The 18387-nt window shown below is 41.6% G+C and overlaps 1 protein-coding gene across 15 annotated transcripts in view; it reads left to right on the forward strand.

Annotated features, from left to right (window-relative positions):
- Positions 1–18387, forward strand: part of FHOD3 (formin homology 2 domain containing 3) — a 482704-nt gene that overhangs the window by 342578 nt on the left and 121739 nt on the right. For 5 of the 15 annotated variants that reach the window (XM_063597250.1, XM_055102327.2, XM_063597253.1 and 2 more), the window contains 3 exons: positions 9839–9928; positions 13090–13449; positions 13862–13936. The exons of 9 other annotated variants lie outside the window; for them this stretch is intronic. In XM_063597250.1, the coding sequence (XP_063453320.1) occupies positions 9839–9928; positions 13090–13449; positions 13862–13936 (525 nt within the window). The remainder of the gene's footprint in view (positions 1–9838; positions 9929–13089; positions 13450–13861; positions 13937–18387) is intronic. One more of the 15 variants, XM_063597252.1, reaches the window with a different exon arrangement.

The raw sequence follows: 18387 nt of genomic DNA on the forward strand, positions 1-18387 counted from the left end.
GGCGTGGTGGCGGGTGCCTGTAGTCCCACCTACTCGGGAGGCTGAGGCAGGAGAATGGCGTGAACCCGGGAGGCAGAGCTTGCAGTGAGCGGAGATCGCGCCACTGCACTCCAGCCTGGGCGACAGAGCGAGACTCCATCTCAAAAAAAAATAATAATAAAAAGCTGGGTGTGGTGGCGGGCGCCTGTAGTCCCAGCTACTCGGGAGGCTGAGGCAGGAGAATGGTGTGAACCTGGGAGGCGGAGCTTGCAGTGAGCCGAGATCGTGCCAGCAACGAATATCTGTGGCTTAGAATAAAGTGTTTTTTTTTTTTTAAACACAAAGTCAAGGTATACACAAAAACTGGTGAGAAGCCTCATAGTCTGTAGTTATCACTAGATCCATTTGTTTTACACCTGAATAAATCTGTAACCCCAGTTACTAATTGTGCTTTTTTTCTGTTGATGTTTGTACTCTGCAGACTTGAATTCCATTATGTTAAATTACTCCATGTTTCAGCAGAAATAATATGCTTGACCCTTTAATATTTATTTGATTCTAAAACAAAATAGCAAAATAATGGCTTATGTATTAAGGTACTAGCCCATAGTCCAGCTTCTTGGGTATATTAGGGATCCATGAGCTATACTTTATACTCCTCCTAAACTTTGCATGCTACAGGGACAATAAATACTTTCCTGTCTAACTTTGGGTTCTCACCATGGAAACAACAGAGCAACAGCTGGGCTCTGTTAGATGTCTTTTCATTCTCTTGGCTGGTAAAATCTTTTGCAGAAACTTTAAAAAACTTGATGGCTAACAAAACTCTACTTTTAAGTGAAATCACTGATTCAAGTTGGCCAGATATTTGTCTTAACTGATTACGATTGCTAATTGGAAGTTTTCAAATGTTACCTTGGGCCCTTGGTGACCTAGAAACAGCCTTAAAGTTAACAGAAAGTGTGAGTCACTGTGAGGCCAAGATCAAACTGCAATTTAAGGATTCAGTAACACAGAAGGCTGCAGACCAAGACTGGAGGGCCACGTTCTTTACCATAAATGTAACACAATATTTCTATGAATATCTTATATGTCCTATGCATTTTATGGAACTAAATGGGACAGTTTAAATGTCTGCATTTTATCTAAACCTTAAGACAGCTTTTTGACTAGTTGCCACAAATGGGTCATAAGGCACTGCTCCTCCAGGCTTTCAGGACAGCAGGCAAGTCTGGGGTGACTGGGCTCTGGGCTGGTCTTCTGGGAGCCATACGCAGCCTCGTCCAATACGAGGCATTATTTTTCTCTGTGCTGTGTGAAAGAAGGATTGCCAAGCACGGTTCAGGAACCGTGCTTCAAAGGAACCATGCAGTGATGAAAACAGTTTAGATTCTGCTTTAAGTTTCATGGGGTAGCCTGGCATGTTATAAAGGAGTCTGGCCTGGATGTTAGGAGATCAGAGTTCTTACTGGCAACCTGTTTGGTCTTGCCCTCTCCAGACCCCATCCTTCTTCTCTGCAACATGGGGAGATCTCTGAGGTCATCTCCAAGTAATTGTCAATCTTGCCCTTGGATCATGCATAGCAAGAGCCTCTGTGCCGAACGCTGTGCTAGGTCCTCAGGGCCATGGAACTGCAGCAGGCAGCAAATACTTATTGGATGTCCCTTGGAGCCAGGGCTCTCGGCAGGGTCTCCTGGAGAAACAGAGCAGGAAAAGTAACTCTAGTCAGGAAGAATGGCTCTTGCAAGGACTCCAAGAATGAAATGCCCTTGATGTTGGGTGGAAGCTTGATATATCAGTAGACTGTGTAAGACTAGGGTGAGGAGGTTCAAGAAGGGAAAGTGGAAGACGAAGTTGGAGAGGTGATAAGAGATTAGAGGTCAGCTAGGCAAACTAGACTTGACCCTAGGTCAGTAGACATGTTGCACAAGGGAATGTCATGTACAAAATTCCATCTTGGCCCTTACTCAGGTCCTCTTTGGCTTTAAACAGCCAAGTTTTGCTTCAACAGCATGGCAGAGTCTTTTTGGGTAGCTTGGGCCCCATGGGTTGAATACTTCCTGCTACAGTGAGTTGTTTAGTGTCTCTTCCCTCACTGGTCTGTAATCCAAGGATGGGGACTTTGTTTAGCCACTGCACCCCAGCATCTTTGCACATAAGTGCTCAATAAAATTTGTTAAGCAGGGCACGGTGGCTCATGTCTATAATGCCAGCACTTTGGGAGGCCGAGATGGGTGGATCACTTGAGGTCAGGAGTTCGAGACCAGCCTGGCCAACATGGTGAAACCCTATCTCTACTAAAATTATAAAAATTAGCTGGGTGTGGTGGTGCATGCCTGTTATCCCAGCTACTGAGGCTGAGGCAGGAGAATCGCTTGAACCCGGGGGTTGGAGGTTGCAGTGAGCCAAGATTGCGCCACTGCACTCCAGACTGAGCAACAGAGCGAAACTCGGTCTCAAAAAAAAAAAAAAAATTGTTAAATAGAGGGAGATAAAGCCCTTGCCCCATAATTACACTGCTTTTTTAGTAAACGAATGCAGGAACAGAAAACCAAATACTACATCTTCTCACTTATACGTGGGAGCTAAATGATGAGAACACATGGACACATAGAGGGGAACAACAGATACTAGGACCTACCTGAGGGCAAAGGATGGGAGGAACGAGAGGAAGAGAAAAAAATAACTATTAGATATTAGGCTTAGTACCTGGGTGAAGAAATATGTACAACAAACCCTTGTGATGTTGTTTACCTATATAACACACATGTATATGTGTCCCTGAACCTAAAATAAAAGTTTAAAAAAATTGTTTCGTTACATATTTTAAAAATCCTAATTGTAGGCCAGGCGCGGTTGTTCATGCCTGTAATCCCAGCACTTTGGGAGGCTGAGGCAGGTGGATCACGAGGTCAGGAGATCGAGACCATCCTGGCTAACACGGTGAAACCCCGTCTCTACTAAAAATACAAAAAATTAGCCGGGCGTGGTGGCGGGCGCCTGTAGTTCCAGCTAGGAGGCGGAGCTTACAGTGAGCCGAGAGAGCGCCGCTGCACTCCAGCCTGGGCAAAAGAGCGAGACTCCGTCTCAAAAAAAAAAAAAAAAAAAAAAAAAATTAAAAAAAAAAAATTAAAAAAATCCTAATTGTACAGAGTTGGGTTAATTATAATCCTTTGTTCATGACACATTGTCATCACTGGTCTTTGCATGATTATCTTCTAGTTTATTTTATATAATATTTACGAATATAATAGAACATCAAGGAGACTATGACCTAACCTAAAAAGCAAGGTGTTACTTCTAACTTCCATCTCTGTGCTTCCCAATCTCGCATCCCTAGGCCTGGGTAACCAATACTTAAATATGTGTTTATCACTGTCTTACGGGGTTTTATTGTGGGGGTTTTTTTCAGTATTTTTTTTTTTACTTTTTTTTCTGTACTTCAATGGACGTATTTTTTAAAGTATTACACACATATGACACATTAGATTATATAATTCTGATTTTCTGCACTTTGTTGTAAAATGTATGTTCTTCTTGGACTTGTTTTGGTCACTCAGCGTTATGTTTCTGGTGGTCGTCCATATTGTCATGTGAAGCTGGCAATATGGATTTTCACTGCCTGGAATTTACCACAATCTTTATCTATTTTTTCCCTTCGGAGGGCATTTGGGTCATTTCCAGCTTTTGACAATTACAGATAGTGCTGCTGAGAACATTATTGAACTCTCATCCTAGTACACTGGTGCTTCAGTATCCCTAGGGAAGGTTTCTCAACTTCAGCACTGTTGACGTTTTGAACTGAATAATTCTTTGTCGTGGGGGCTATTCTGTGCATTGTGGGATGTTTTACAGCATGCTTGTGTCAGCCCACTAGATGCCAATAGCATTCCCTGCCCTCCACCCCTGTTGTGACAACTAAAAATGTCTCCAGATACTGACAAATGTCCCCTGGGGGTGGGGGCAGAATAACCCTGGTTCAGAATGGCTGCCCTAGGGTATAGCAATACAACTTTTAGGTCATGATATTAATGTTTAATTTTACAAGATAGTGTTAATTATTTTGCCAGTTAAACCTATATATCCTCGTATCAACAATATATGAGTTAGTTGACTTGCATTCTTTTCATCACTTGGTATCATTAGACTTCTAATTTTACCAAGTAGATAGAAAATGGTATCTCACTGTGGCCTTAATTCATAGTGCCCTGATTGATAATCAGAATAAAATATCTCTTCATACCAGTTTGTTGGCTGTGTTCATGTATTTTGTTCATTTTATAGTTGTGTTTTTGAAGTTTAAAATATATTTTCATATATTCTTGATTTGAGTTTGTCTATTAGATATATTGCAAATGTCTGCTCCCAGTGTATTGCTCAACTTTTTCTCATTCTGATTGCTTTGGTCTTAGAACATACTTTAACATTATTTTGAATGTTTGTATCGTGTTTCTGAAAGAGCTCAGCAACGTTCATTTTCCTTTTGGTGTTTGGAAGCCCGAGAAACATGACCCATTAGCCTGAGACCCAAATCCGAGGCATTACATTGGCTTTGTTGGAAACTATGCCCCAAAGAACTGGTCAGGCTGCAGGCCTCTGGGTTGCTTTTCCAACTTGAAAACGGTGACCTCAAATCTGGGACTGTTTGCAGTGAAAAGGAAGATACCTAATGGATTTGGAACAGGCCCGGGCCCTGGAGTAACTCCTTATCAATCACAAGCAAAAGACCTGTGGAGGTATTGGAAAGCCAAAGGCCAAACACCCAGAATTCCTTAGCACAATATAAACACAATTAAGTTACGCTTTATAAGAAAATCTAGTTTGAGAAAAAGCAAAGTTGTCAGAATTAATTATTCAGTCTTAAATATTATTAGCATAAAAATCATTTCATTTGACTGATTTTATCATAGACTGGAACTAAATAAAATCAAGCCTCGAAAGTCCTGTGCCCTAGGAGAGGATATTTCCTTCTCCACCCCTTTGCATTATAGGCAAGGCCAGTGATCTGGTCATAGGGCATCCTGGACGTAGGCCCTCCAAGTTGGTCATTGTGCTGTCTGCCCTTGGTTCTGCCCTGCCACTTGTGATAGCAAAGCTACAACACATACATCATATGAAGATTTATTGTGGGATCTGAGGATGCTGAGCCCAAAGAGAAGACAGCTTGGGATGTAGGTTCAGATAGCTGTCTTTAAATGTCTGTGAGACAGCCATTTGGAAAAGAGTTGGATCAAAAAGACAAAGTGCTTTTACATATTAATGCATTCCTCCTAGGGGATAGGTACTGTTAGTCCCCCATGTAGGGATGAGTAAAGTGGGGTCCAAGGTCACAGGGCTCAAAAGTGGTGACTCTGAAGACCAGACCCAGGCAGTCTGGCTCCAGAACCTCTCCAGCTCTACCTAGGAGAGTAAATGGAATCAAGGAATTTTGGAGGGAGGGGCTCAGTGTTTTGTTTTAAAGAGGAGAGGCCCATCGATTGGCAAGGTGGAGGGCATTTTGTGTGGACCAGAAGTAATAACACCTGCAAACTCCTGATCAAGCTGAGGGAAGGTGGCCTCATGATGGAGCTTGTAGGTATAGTTTGGCAGCTGTGGGAGCACATGGAGGAAAAGAAGACTGAGGCTGGTAGAGGGTGGTGTATGAGGGTATACTATGCCAAGCTCAGAAGGATGGCTGAGTCCGGGCATGGTGGCTCATGCCTGTAATCCCAGGACTTTGGGAGGCTGAGGTGGGTGGATCACTTGAGGTTAGGAGTTCAAGACCAGCCTGGCAAACATGGTAAAAACTCATCTCTACTAAAAATACAAAAATATTCATCCTTGGTGGCATATGCCTGTAGTCCCAGCTATTCGGAAGGCTGAGGCACGAGAATCACTTGAACTCAGGAATCAGAGGCTGCAGTGAACCAAGATGGTGAGATTGTGCCACTGCACCTCAGCCTGGGTGACAGAGTGAGACTCTGTCTCAAAAAAAAAGGAAGGATGGCTTAGATGTGCTTGTTTGTGGCTTCTGCCATGACAGGAGGGATGCTATCTCACTGCTCTCCTTGTTTCTGCTAGAGGCACCCCGAGTCCAGATCCATCTCTCCCTTCTTAGTTACAGAATTCTCAATCCCTCTACCTACCTCTTTATAAGGCCTGTATAACCTTGATTTCAAAATCTGACAAGCACATTATAGAAAGGGGAATTACAGATCAATCTCTTTCCAAAATAGGTAAAAAATTCTTAATAAATTAAGAAATAGAATCTAGCTGTATATAAAAAAATAATACATTACAACAAAATGTATTATCTTTATTAAGTTTATTCATGGTATGCAAGGTTGGTTTCACATTTTTTTAAAAAAAGCAGTCTTTGTAGCTCTTTAACAGAAAAAAGGAAAAATCATGATTATCTTAAATGCAGGAAAGGCATTTGACAGAACTTTAATACTTGTTTATAATAAAGATTTTTAGCAAACTAGGATTAGAAGGAAATTTTTTAATGAAGGCTATCTACCAAAAAAATCTATAACAAACCTTATACTTTTCCCTGAGATTTGGAACAAGAAAAGGAAGCATCACTGTCTCCATTTCTTCATAATGTTGGAGGTCCTAGCAAGTGGACTAGGGCAAGGAAAAGGAAAGGCAGATGAATTGGAAAGAAGTAGGTAAAGCCATCATTATTTAGTGATGAAACGATTGTCTGCAGAGGAAGTCTAAAAGAAGCTCTAGAAACAGTATAATAAATTTAGAAAAATTGCTGGATACAAGCAAAATTTACAAAAAGTTTATTTCTATATACTATCAACAAATAGAAAATAAAATTTAGTTCAATAATATGTACAGTAGCATCCAAATTTATACCTAAAAATAAAGATATCTAAGACCTCTGTAAAAATTTAAACACTATTAAGAGAAATTAAGATAGCAGTAAGATTAGGTCTAAATAAAGGCTGTATATATCACAACCATAGATTAAAAAACATAGCAAAGATGTCCGTTCTTCAGATTTGTATATAAATTCAACATAATCCCTATCAATAGTACAGCAAAAAACAGGTTGACTTGTGAGAAAAAGTCCAGAAATCTACAAATATATATTTTAATGTATATTAACCTGATTTGTGAACAAGATACTGAAGTGGAGAGAAGGCCCTTTACTAAATGGTTCTGGGCCAATTGCATATCGATGTAGGGAAAAAAATGTATCTGACCCCTATCTTACATGATAACAAAAATCAATTAGAGTTGGACTCTACAAATGTAAATCTGAAAGTTAGTGAAATAAAGCTTTTAGAAGGACACATAGAGACTATCTTTAAGACCTGGTGTAAACAACAACAACAAAAATTAACACACAAAGGCATTAGCCATCAAAGGTAAACAGGACATTATTAAGAACTTCTGCTTATTAAAAGATGACATGAAGTGAATGAAAGACAATAGAGAAGGGAAAGATGTTTACAGAACATATAAATGACAAAGGGCAAATGATATTAAAAACACTTCTTCGCCGGGTGCGGTGGCTCATGCCTGTAATTCCAGCACTTTGGGAGGCCAAGGCGGGTGGATCACCTGAGGTCGGGAGTTTGAGACCAGCCTGGCCAACATGACGAAACCCCGTCTCTACTAAATAATAATACAAAAAATTAGCTGGGCATGGTGGTGGGTGCCTGTAATCCCAGCTACTTGGGAGGCTGAGGCAGGAGAATCGCTTGACCCGGGAGGCAGAGGTTGCAGTGAGCCAAGATCGCACCACTGCACTCCAGCCTGGGCAACAAGAGCAAAACTTTGTCTTCAAAAACACACTTCTTCAAATACAAAAAAAAATTCATTTTTTTAAATGGGCAAAAAATCACTTGGACACTTCAAAGAAGAGCATATCCAAATGGACATTAAAAGTGTGACAGTGTGCCCAACTTCATTAGTCATCAGAGAAAGCAAACTAAAAGCACAGTGAGACATCACTACACACAGATCAATGGCTAAAATGAAATAGACAAAATTATCAGATCTTGGCAAGAATGTAAAACAATCAGAATGCTCATCTACTACTTATGGGGATGGTAATTCATCCCATCATTTTTTTAAATGGCAGTTTTTAATAAAGATGAACCCAAGCATATCTTATGACCCAAAAATTTCATCCCAAGATACAGTACACAGTAATATATACATATGTTCACCAGAAGACATGTACTACACTGTTTATGACAGCACTATTCAAAATAGCCCCAAATTGAAGGGTACCCAAGTGTCATCAGAAGTAGAATGGGTAAACTACTGGAATACAGCAATAAGAAGGAATGATCTTCAAGTATACGTAACTATGTCAATGAATCCCACAGGTGTAATGTTGAACAAAAGCTAGGCAGATTATGATTCCTTTTAGATGGAGAATAAAACCAGGCAAAGCTAACTTTACACTATTTGATGTGGGGTGGGAGAGGGAAGCAGTTGGAAAGGAGCATTAAGGGGGTGCTGGTTAGATAGGTGTGTTTATTTTGTGAAAATTCAGTGGTTTGTGTACTTTTCTGTATGTATTTTATATGTTGGTAAAAAGGAAAAAACAGCTGAAGGACAGTGGGATGACAGAGTTAAAGATCCTGGTAGATGATGCCTGGAGTGAGACATGGTGGATCCGTAAGGACTGAAAGCAAGAAGGTGCTGGGGACGTTGAGAAAGTAGAGAATGCACATGCATTAGGAAGGTGAAGAATTTGGGTGAGAGGAAAGGAATGAGAGATTTGGGTGAATGGGGGCTTGTGGTCAGGGGTGGGAAGATTGGATGTAAGATTTCCAAGGTGGGCTAGTTATGTATGATGGTGAGGTCTAGAGTGGGAGGGGCTAAAGGTGGAGGTCACTGGAGTTCAGCAAGGCAAGGGATTGAGAAGCCCAGCAGGGCATTGAACAGGTGTTCCATGTGGACCATCACCACATAAGTCAGTTGTTGACAGGACTTAGAGACCAGAGAAAGAGAATGTCCCAGTTTTTAAAGTTTTTAGTCTGTACTTAGCTGCAAGGACAAAACCCAATTGAAACCACCCTAAGCAACAACGAGAATTTATTATCTTCCATTAGTGAAAGGCTAGGGTAGAGCTCCAGAATTGCTGGATACAGGCATTAAAATGGTCAGGGGGACTGCTTTCCTCTCCTTTTCTCCCAGTTTCAACTATGTTTTTCTTGGACTCAGGGTGTCCTTATAGTGAGTCATCCCTGATGGTACCAGGAGAAACCCCAGGTGTGATATGAATTGGCCCCACTTGGACTAAGTGCTACCCTTGAAGTGGGAGTGGAACTGCAACCCTGAAACACACTCATGGAAAATCAGGGGTGGCCATTTGTTGAGAATAAGGGGTGGCATACCAAAACCGTAGGTCCACTGTGGAAGTTAGTCCATGCCAAATTGGCCTGACCCTTGGTGATTTCTAATCAAGAGGGATGCAGTAAAGATGTGAGGACTCTGGTTGCTGCAGCAGCTGGTCATCACCAAAAACCTTTACTGGATGATTCTGTGTGGAGGAGAAAAACCACAGAGGAGGTCTGCCCATGGCCAGAAGCTTCTGTGAATTGCATGTAGGGGGTGCAGGGTAGTGGCATCTAGCCAGCTTGAGAAAGAAATTTGGCCTTTTCTGCTTTCTTACATCTCCACCTGACGTTTAAAGTCCCACATTTCAGAACTGTCTCTTGTCTCCTAACAGACTGAGTGTGCTTTTCTTCATTTCAGCCAGCTGGGTTTTTTTTTTAAATTATTATTATTTCGTTGTTGTTGTTGTTGTTGTTGTTTTTTTTGCTTCATCTTCCTGTTTGTCTGTAATGCTCATCTCACTTTTCCATGTTGTCTGTGTGCATTTCTCTTTTCCTGGCTTTGTCTCAGGGAGGAGGAGGAGGAAGAGGAGCAGCCAATCACGGAGCCCAGTTCCGAAGAAGAGAGAGAGGATGATGCTTCCTGTCAGGGCAAGGACAGGTACCTAGGACTGGAGCCTCCCAAGCTCACACTAAAAGTGGGAGACTCCTTCCTAATGATAGTTCACTGCCTTCTAGTGGCCACCTCCCTTCCTCATTGACTCCCACTTGCAAACTCTTACTTACCCTGTTCACAGAGCCACAGAACCACTGGTTTTGTAGAAATACCTGAGCATGTTTTCATTAGAGAACTGCACTTTTTATTGAAATCCTACCTTCCTAACCACACTTTATGGAAAAAATCACTGGTTTTCTCCTCACCTTTCCCTCCCTCATTGAATGCTTTAGCTCAACCAGATTGATGGTGACTAAAAAGGCTCATCTCCCCTAAGAAGATTCTTGCCCTTTCAGCATTGCAGTAAGAAGAATTCCATATGTTCCTTTCTTCCTGATTTTACCAGCACAATGTTAGCTAAAATGTGTGGATAACTACTATATTAATGATTCAGGTTTGTTTTTTATCCAAACAGGAAAATTTTCACCCCATGCATCATAGCAAAATTTCCCAGTATTTATTTTCACACCCAAGACAACTAACATATAACTCTGTAGCCCTTTGGGGAGTTTGCTGTCATCTACTCACCTCCTCTGCACGGTGCTTTCTTTCTATCCTCAGGCAATGCTGACAGACATGGGCACCTTGCAGATATTTTTAAATTCTGTAGATATTTTCCCCAAATTATGTCTGTATAAAACAGTAAAAATTGCTCATGGGTAGTTTCATTTTCCAGTATTCAGAAATAATTCTAAAATTGAATGGTTTTCTTCACTTAATTGATTGCCACTGCAAATGGACATTTTAACTTTTTTTTTTTTCCTACAAATAAGCAAAATCAAATGGATCTTGGATGAATCCAAGTAAAATCTTTGCCAACTTTAGATTTAATGGAGTCTTTGCTACTGATGCCTCATCTGCCAGGCTAGCAGTGCGCACACAAGTTCTCAGATGGGCTTGTTTGACACGCAGACTCCTGCCATGCCCGGGGGTCATAGAATCTTCTCTGAACTGACAAACTAATGATTGCTTGCCCCTGTTTGGAAATGACTGAGAAGAAGCCAGCAGGATGTGGAGAGAAAAGGAATGAGCTGATGATAGAGAATTAGCCACACATTTCAGGAAAGATCAGCATGAAACAGAGACCCTGCCGTGCTTAGAGCTAGTGATTGATTACTTAGAGGTGCTCTGGGAAGGGAGGATGTTTGGTCGCCATCCCACCTTCAGTTGAAAATGAGCTGTAGGAAATTCTGTAGGCTATCACTGAAACAGGGATATGCCTCCCTATCTGCTGAAAGGTGCATGTTCTGCCCACCTACACAAACCCTTAAACCCTCAGGTATGCACATGCTTCTGCACCTTCAGACCAGAAGGAAGAATCTGGCTGGAAAAGGCGGCCTTCAAAGGCATCCCCGTTAATGGTGTGCTGTCTCTACCTAGGATTTTTATTATACAGGTAGATGATTGTTTATCTTATGCCTGGAAGAGTCTCTGACTCCACAAAGTGATGCCAGAGGGCATCCTTTACCAGAGACCATTAGGCTTTTCAGTTTTAGGAAATAAACATGTGCATGTTAAATACCAGAGCTTGATCTTGGTAGTACCTAGGTATTCATTAACCTTCATCTGGATGTTATTTGTTCTCTGGCGTAAACTTCTGAGACCGTAAAGGATTTCCCCTTCCTTCTGTTGGGTTGGTGTCTCTGCTGCCCTGCTTCCTGCTGGCTTCTGCTTAGTGTGTGCTCCCCGCCTGAGGCACTGCCCTCAGCTCGCTACAGCATGTCCATCTTCCCATCAATCCAGGGAAACTGTTGGGTGCCTGCCCTTATGTACAAGCAGAGCTCTGAATTTGAGGCGGGAAAGAAGACAGCTCTCATTCCATGTTCACACGAACATGGCTGGGAGTCAATTTCTCTGAGAGAGGACTGGAAAAATGCAAAGTTTAACATAGATTCCCAGGTTATAAATGTATGTGTTAAAATATCCAAGTGTCTAAACCCAGCCCCCTGAAGATGGAAAGCTCTTTTTATAGTTTTATAATATTTAATTGACAAATTAAAAATTATATATAATGCCAGGCATGGTGGCTCACGCCTGTAATCCCAGCACTTTGGGAGTCCAAGGCAGGTGGATCACTTGAGGTCAGGAGTTCGAGTCCAGCTTGACCAACATGGTGAAACCTCATCTCTACTAAAAATACAAAATTAGCCAGGTGTGGTAGCGCATGCCGGTAATCCCAGCTACTTGGGAGGCTGAGGCAGAAGGGTTGCTTGAACCTGGGAGGCAAAGGTTGCAGTGAGCCAAGATCACTGGGGGCAACAAGAGCAAAACTCTGTTCAAAAAACTCTGCTCAAAAAAAAAATTGTATATATTTAAGGTTTACAAAGTGATGATTTGATATATGTATACATTGCATAATGATGACCACAATCAATGAACATGTCTATCACCTCCCATAGTTACTGTGTGTGGAGGGACTGAGGTCAGGATTTTATACCTGGAGGCAGAATCAGGCCTGTCTGAAGGCGTCTGAATGTCACAGGTGTAGTGGGAGGCCCTGGAGAAAGTATGAAACGGGCAAAATTTGTCTTTTTTGTCCTGGCCCCTCTTTTTAGCTCTTTGCCTTCCTCGCTGGCATTTTTTCTCCTTTTCTCTTAGCCATACCTGCTGTCACAAAAGGTTCTGGAAGCAGTCACTAAAGTGTATGGCTTTGTGGGATACCTCTTCCTCAAGGTTGGGCTTTTTAGCAGGAGGACAGATCTGCTATTTGACCAAGAGAGAGATGAAGTTCCAGTCGTGGAAATTCAGATGCCAACACAAGCAGCAGGGAGAAACATGGGAGGTGCCGGGTGCAGAAGAGTCTTTGGGGCTCCAGTAAATTCCCAAAGTCTTTTACACCTAGAGGCTAGGTTTGGCCTGAGAGCCACCTCCTTGCCCTCTATAAGTCTTACCTCCTGGTTTGACAAACTCAGCATGTCAGGATTGCTTGGGCAAACCAAAGCTTCTGGTGACAGGCTTTTATGCTGCAGTTCGAGAAACACAGCTTGACTTTGAAGTGAGTGATAACAGTACAGAAGTGGCTTTTTGCCTGTCTCTCTTTTTCCTAACCTTTGCTCCTTCTCTCCCAAATCTTTTTTTCTTCTTCCTCCTCCCTGTTGGCCCAACAGCAAGGTCGGCGCTGCCTCAGGGCAGAGCCCCACTGGAAGGGATGCTGCTCCCAAGAGCTCTGCCCTCCCTGCTGTCTCGAATGCCAGCTCACAGGGAAAGCCGCTTCTGGCTGGCACTGCAGGCAGGACCACCTGGCACAGTGGGTCCTCTGGGTCTGAGGCCACCCCATCTGCCCTCCTGTCACCCCCTGCCTCAGCTGCTCGGCCCTCCTCCGCCACACCAGGCTCCCTGAAGGTGTCACCGACCATAGACAAGCTGCCCTACGTGCCCCACAGCCCCTTCCACCTCTTCTCCTATGACTTTGAGGACTCCCCCCTGTCCACCAAGGAGAAGGAAGCAGAGTCCCAGAAGGAAAACAGGTAGATTTGCTCACCTGGAGGCTTGTTTGAGATTAACTCGGGGAGGAGAACACAGTGTGTTAACTGCACCCCTTGGCTTGGCTTCTGCCATGTTTTTTTGTGGATTTCAGCCCAAGCAGGGAGCAGTTGTGGCATAAACTTAAGTTGCTGACCCCTGACTAAATAATGACCAGTGTTTACATAAGATGCAGAGAAAATTGTCATCTGTTTGAATTAAGGGGATCATTTGTTAAAATATGGTTACTAATAATGGGTTTTTAAATGTAAGGTTTACATGTGTATAATGTGTCCAAATTTATACATCTTGTACCAAGCCATGTGGCATGAAGTCTTTTTGACGCTGAAGAATGTATCAAAGTCCTTTGCTATCTTTCCGTGCCACATTGTGAGCGGGCTTTTCTTCCTTTAACAGTTCCTCTGATTCTTTCTCTTTGAGCACATATTCTGCCTCTGAGCCTTACCACTTCCGATCTTTCTCTTCTAATAGGTGGGTGTCTTTATTTTCTTTCCCTTTTCTATAGCTTTCTGTTTTATATTCTAATGTATGCATTTTTCTTTTCAAAGAATGCTAATATCTTCCTACAACGTGACACACAATTACAGTTTGAACCACTTCATAGGTATTAATTACGTATTTTACTATGAACACTTAAATCTTATAAATAATGGAGATGGTGGCAGAGGGAGGTGTGCAAATCAGAACTCCCCCAAGAATGTTTAACAGGTGTCCACCTGTATTAATGCCTTTCACTGTTGCCTGCGTTATGAGCTCTCTGCTGGAGTGGGGAACTGGGAATAGAGTTGGCATATTTTGAACAATCAGTTGTCCAAAAATCAATAGTTGATCATTCTAATGACCATTTCATCTTAGATTAATTATAATAATAGCTGACATTTATTGAGCATTGTTTTTGAGCCACATCCTGTATTTTCCATGAAATTAGTACTTTATTACTTTACCCTTGAGAGGTAGGTTCTATTACAAGCGCTTACTACACTGAGGAAACTGAGGCACAGAAAGGCTAAGTACCTTGACCAGAGTCACTCAGCTAGTATGTTGCGAGGCGGTTTCAACCCCAGGCAGCCTGTTCCAGAGTCGCTTCCTAACCCGTACGTGGTGCTGCTGTCTGTCATTTAGGCAGTCAGTCACTTTCTCTCCTAACTGCACTCACCACACCCTGCCAAGGCAAGTCCTTGTCAGCAAGACGTTTTGCCAGAGCCTGTGTTTCGGGGACCCCAGTCTGGGTGCCCTACTCAACATGAAGCTGCACCATGTTTTAAATGAAGGCTTATAGGACCTGAACCTTGAAGGAAGCTCCTTCATACCATGAAAATGACCAGTCTTTATGGGTATCAGACCTTTCACCTAATAAATAGGAGGGCTAATCTAGATCTATGATCGTTAACAATTTTTGCTTACTATATCTGAAGGAATTTTAAAGTTTCCCTCCAAGTTTTGAGAAGCCTGTCTACAGTTTTTTTTACTATAAGTTTAAATTGTTGATATAATTTGTCTATTGTATATATGCTTTATATTTTTTTCAAAACCTTGGGGCTTTAGATTTAACTGATTTAATTCTGGAAAACACCTATGTATACCTACTTGGCAAAGCCAGTCCTTAGTCAAATGAGACTTAATTTCTGTCAGAAGAAGCCTGATTTCATGTTTCAGTTCAAATAAGCGAGCTCATACGCATCCCTGACAACAGTCTCATTTTTGGGGCTGATTCTCAGGTGGGCACGTAGACAGAGATGAGGCATGAGACCTTGCTTCTAGTTTTTCCCTGGATAAATAAAGCTCCGTCTTCTCCCTCCAGCATACTTCTTAAGGAATTCCCTCAGGAGTGATGTTTTCCTTTGCTTGGTACCCTGGAGATCTTATAGCACAAAGCAGTGACCCACACTGATTCCACCTGCTCAAGAGTTTTTTTTCTTTCTAAAAATGGAAGGTGATTTTGGAAGGAGAAGCTGGAAAGGACTGGGAGACCCTAGGAGCAGCATGGGAAGATCCATTTTTAAAAAGAGCAGATATGGAACTTCAGGATCTGAAAATTAATTTCCTCTGATTTCCAGAATGGCTTTGTATACCTCCGGGAGTTGTGAACTGAGCTTCTTTTTTTTTCCTTCTTTTTTTTTTTTTGTACCCCAATCGTACTATCCCAGTGAACCAAATTTGAATTCCTTGAAACTACAAGTTCTCTGCAGGTCTCTTCCAGGTCTACAGTTCCAGGATTGTTGTTATCTTTCACACAGTTTTTGCGGAATGAATCCAACATGACTCTTACACCTTCCAAGAACAATATCTATGTGCAAGTTAGGAGCTGAACATTTGACTGGAACAAAAATATGTTGGTGATCTCATCTTTCCCAGAGAGTGTGTTAGCCCACGGTGGTGATCCTGGTCTTTCTGGTGATGGTCTCGGCCCTAGTTGGGGCTTTCCTGGGCCCCAGATCCTTCCCATTTGGTCTGCAAGCTTCACCGCTATTTATAGTCGTGGGGGTGGGAGCAATAGAAACACATAAGCTGTCCAGTTGAAGATACGTGTAAATTGTGGGGGGAAAAAAAAAGCTGCTTGCTTGTGAATGAAGGTTGACTTTGATTTAACTGAGCAAAGTTTGTAAACTTTTAAAATCACTTCTCCAGCAGGAACTTGGATACTGTACAAGTATTGTTCCTATTGATTTTTCTGATGTTCACTTTTTGTGGTTTTCATGGGTCTGTGTGACCACAGATGGACTACTCAGTGGTTGACTGCGATTGAATGGGTTATAATAAAGACCGACCAGTTAGTCATTAAAAAGAACCCTCACCCTCCACACACACACACACACACAAAATGCTGAATAGTGAGTTGTATGATCTAGTTAGTTTGGCTGAAATTGAGAAGCAAAATTAGACTATGAGGCATTTGAGTTAATTGCTTAGACATTAGGAAAACCAAAGGAGGGAAAAACACATTCTGCTTGTTTTATTTCCATAGCGTCATTTAAACACAATTTTAGCAAAGTGATCCTGTTAAAACATTCTGCAGGATGTCCACTTGTGGGAAGGGAATTGTTTTAGCTGCTGGAGTAGGATGACAAGCTGAGCATCTAGGCAGCTGCTGACACAGGCATGGAGCCTGTGTGGAACAGGCTGCATCAGGGTCTTGTCACGGAGAGTGCTAGGTGTCGTGTGGGGCAGCCTCCTTCCCCTCCCTCATTGCAGTGCTTGCTGCCTGGTTTCTTTCCCTCTTTGCTCATTGGCTTTCTCTCCCTTCTCTATTTCTGCCTTTGTAGGTTCCTTTCATCCTTTGCTTTTGTGCTTCCTATGTGGCCTGTGGTTTGGGACCCCTGTTGAAAAATTAAACCAACACTCACTTGGAGAAGCAATTAACCTGTTTGACATGTAGAGTGTTGGGTTTTTGAAGAGAAAATGAGTACTCAGAAACCAAGTCCCACAAAGATGATGTGTTCACAGAGGATAATGGAATAGAGTGGTATGCTCTGAGCCTCTCTCTGTCTGGCACTGAGAATATGCCAGCCATGTGACACTAAATAAATAAGGACAGCAACAGCCAAACTGACCAGAATTAGCAGCACAGGATAGATGTGGGTCGTATCAATATTTTATTTTCCATTATAATAATGAAATTTCTTATTGAAAACTGAAATTTCATCTCTCTATTCTTTTTTAAAAAATAGCCCATTTTTATAGTTTTTCCTACACTTAGTTTTTGACTTTTGAGTATATTTTTGCACAGTTGTGATCAAACTGTGTATATTATATCCTGATGTTTTCATTTAGCCCATATTATCATTTTTCGTGTTGTCACTTATAAAATTGGTAATCATTTTTAATGGTTGCATAATAGTCCATTGACAAATAATATATCATACTTTCATAGCCATTTCCACATTTCTACCTGGTTAAGTAGTTTTTAGTTTTCTACCATGATCTAAATAATGTTCCACTATTTGCAGGAGCTTTCTGGAAAGAAAAAGAAAAAAGATAAATAATGCTCCAATAAGTATCTTCCTGTATGACATTTTCAGTATATAAATAACTATAAGATTATTTCCTTATGTTATGTTCCCAAAAGTTGACTTACTCTGTCAAAGGATACACTCATTTTGAAATCAGTTTGCTTTCCAGAAGGGATTCCAATTTCTGTTGATGGGCGTTTGGACTGGATTCTCCATGTGCAAGAAGCTCTTTGTGTCCTTATAGTGACTGTTGGGGTCCCACACATTGTAATACAGTGTCCCTAACCAGTTCGGTGGACGGGGTGGGTCCTGCTCTGTGGCTGGGTAGGTTTGCGAGGCAGAGCTCTCTGAGCCTCATTATTTGTAAGTAATCCTGAGTGTCTGAGCCCATGCAAGGGCATCAGATGATGATTTGTTTTCTGGGAGTGCTCCGAGTGATGACACCTAAATATGGTCTGCTAAAGGACGTCTAGTCTGAAAAACAGAAATCTAGAATTTTACAAATCTTGAAATTTAACTTGTCATACATGTCTGGAAAATCATCAAATCTCATGTAAACCTCATGGCTGTAATTTTGGTTCAGGGGAAATGTTGGATGAAAACATGACATGCACCTCTAAGGAGCAGGCCAGTCCAGAAAGCCTGGGGACAGTTTATCCTCAATCACTGAACATGTGATGGGATTACATTTAATCAGTGAAATTGATATGGAAATACTAAAGTGGAATTTTAAATTAGATGTTTCTTTAGCCAACCATATGGTATTTCTTACAGACCTGTGATGGAATTAACACTAATTGTGCCACCATGTGAGGCAAGAAAAATCTTCATGGTTCAAGTGAAATTGATTTGGATTTTAAATTTATGTTAGCAAATAATTTTAATGTACATTTTAAAAAACAGGAAATGTTAGGGTTTTATTTAAACCCTTTGTCATAAATCTTGCTGCCTAATGGTTTTAGACTTTGGGAA

Source organism: Pan paniscus, chromosome 17 (assembly GCF_029289425.2).
Source record: "Pan paniscus chromosome 17, NHGRI_mPanPan1-v2.0_pri, whole genome shotgun sequence".
Taxonomy (NCBI): domain Eukaryota; kingdom Metazoa; phylum Chordata; class Mammalia; order Primates; family Hominidae; genus Pan; species Pan paniscus.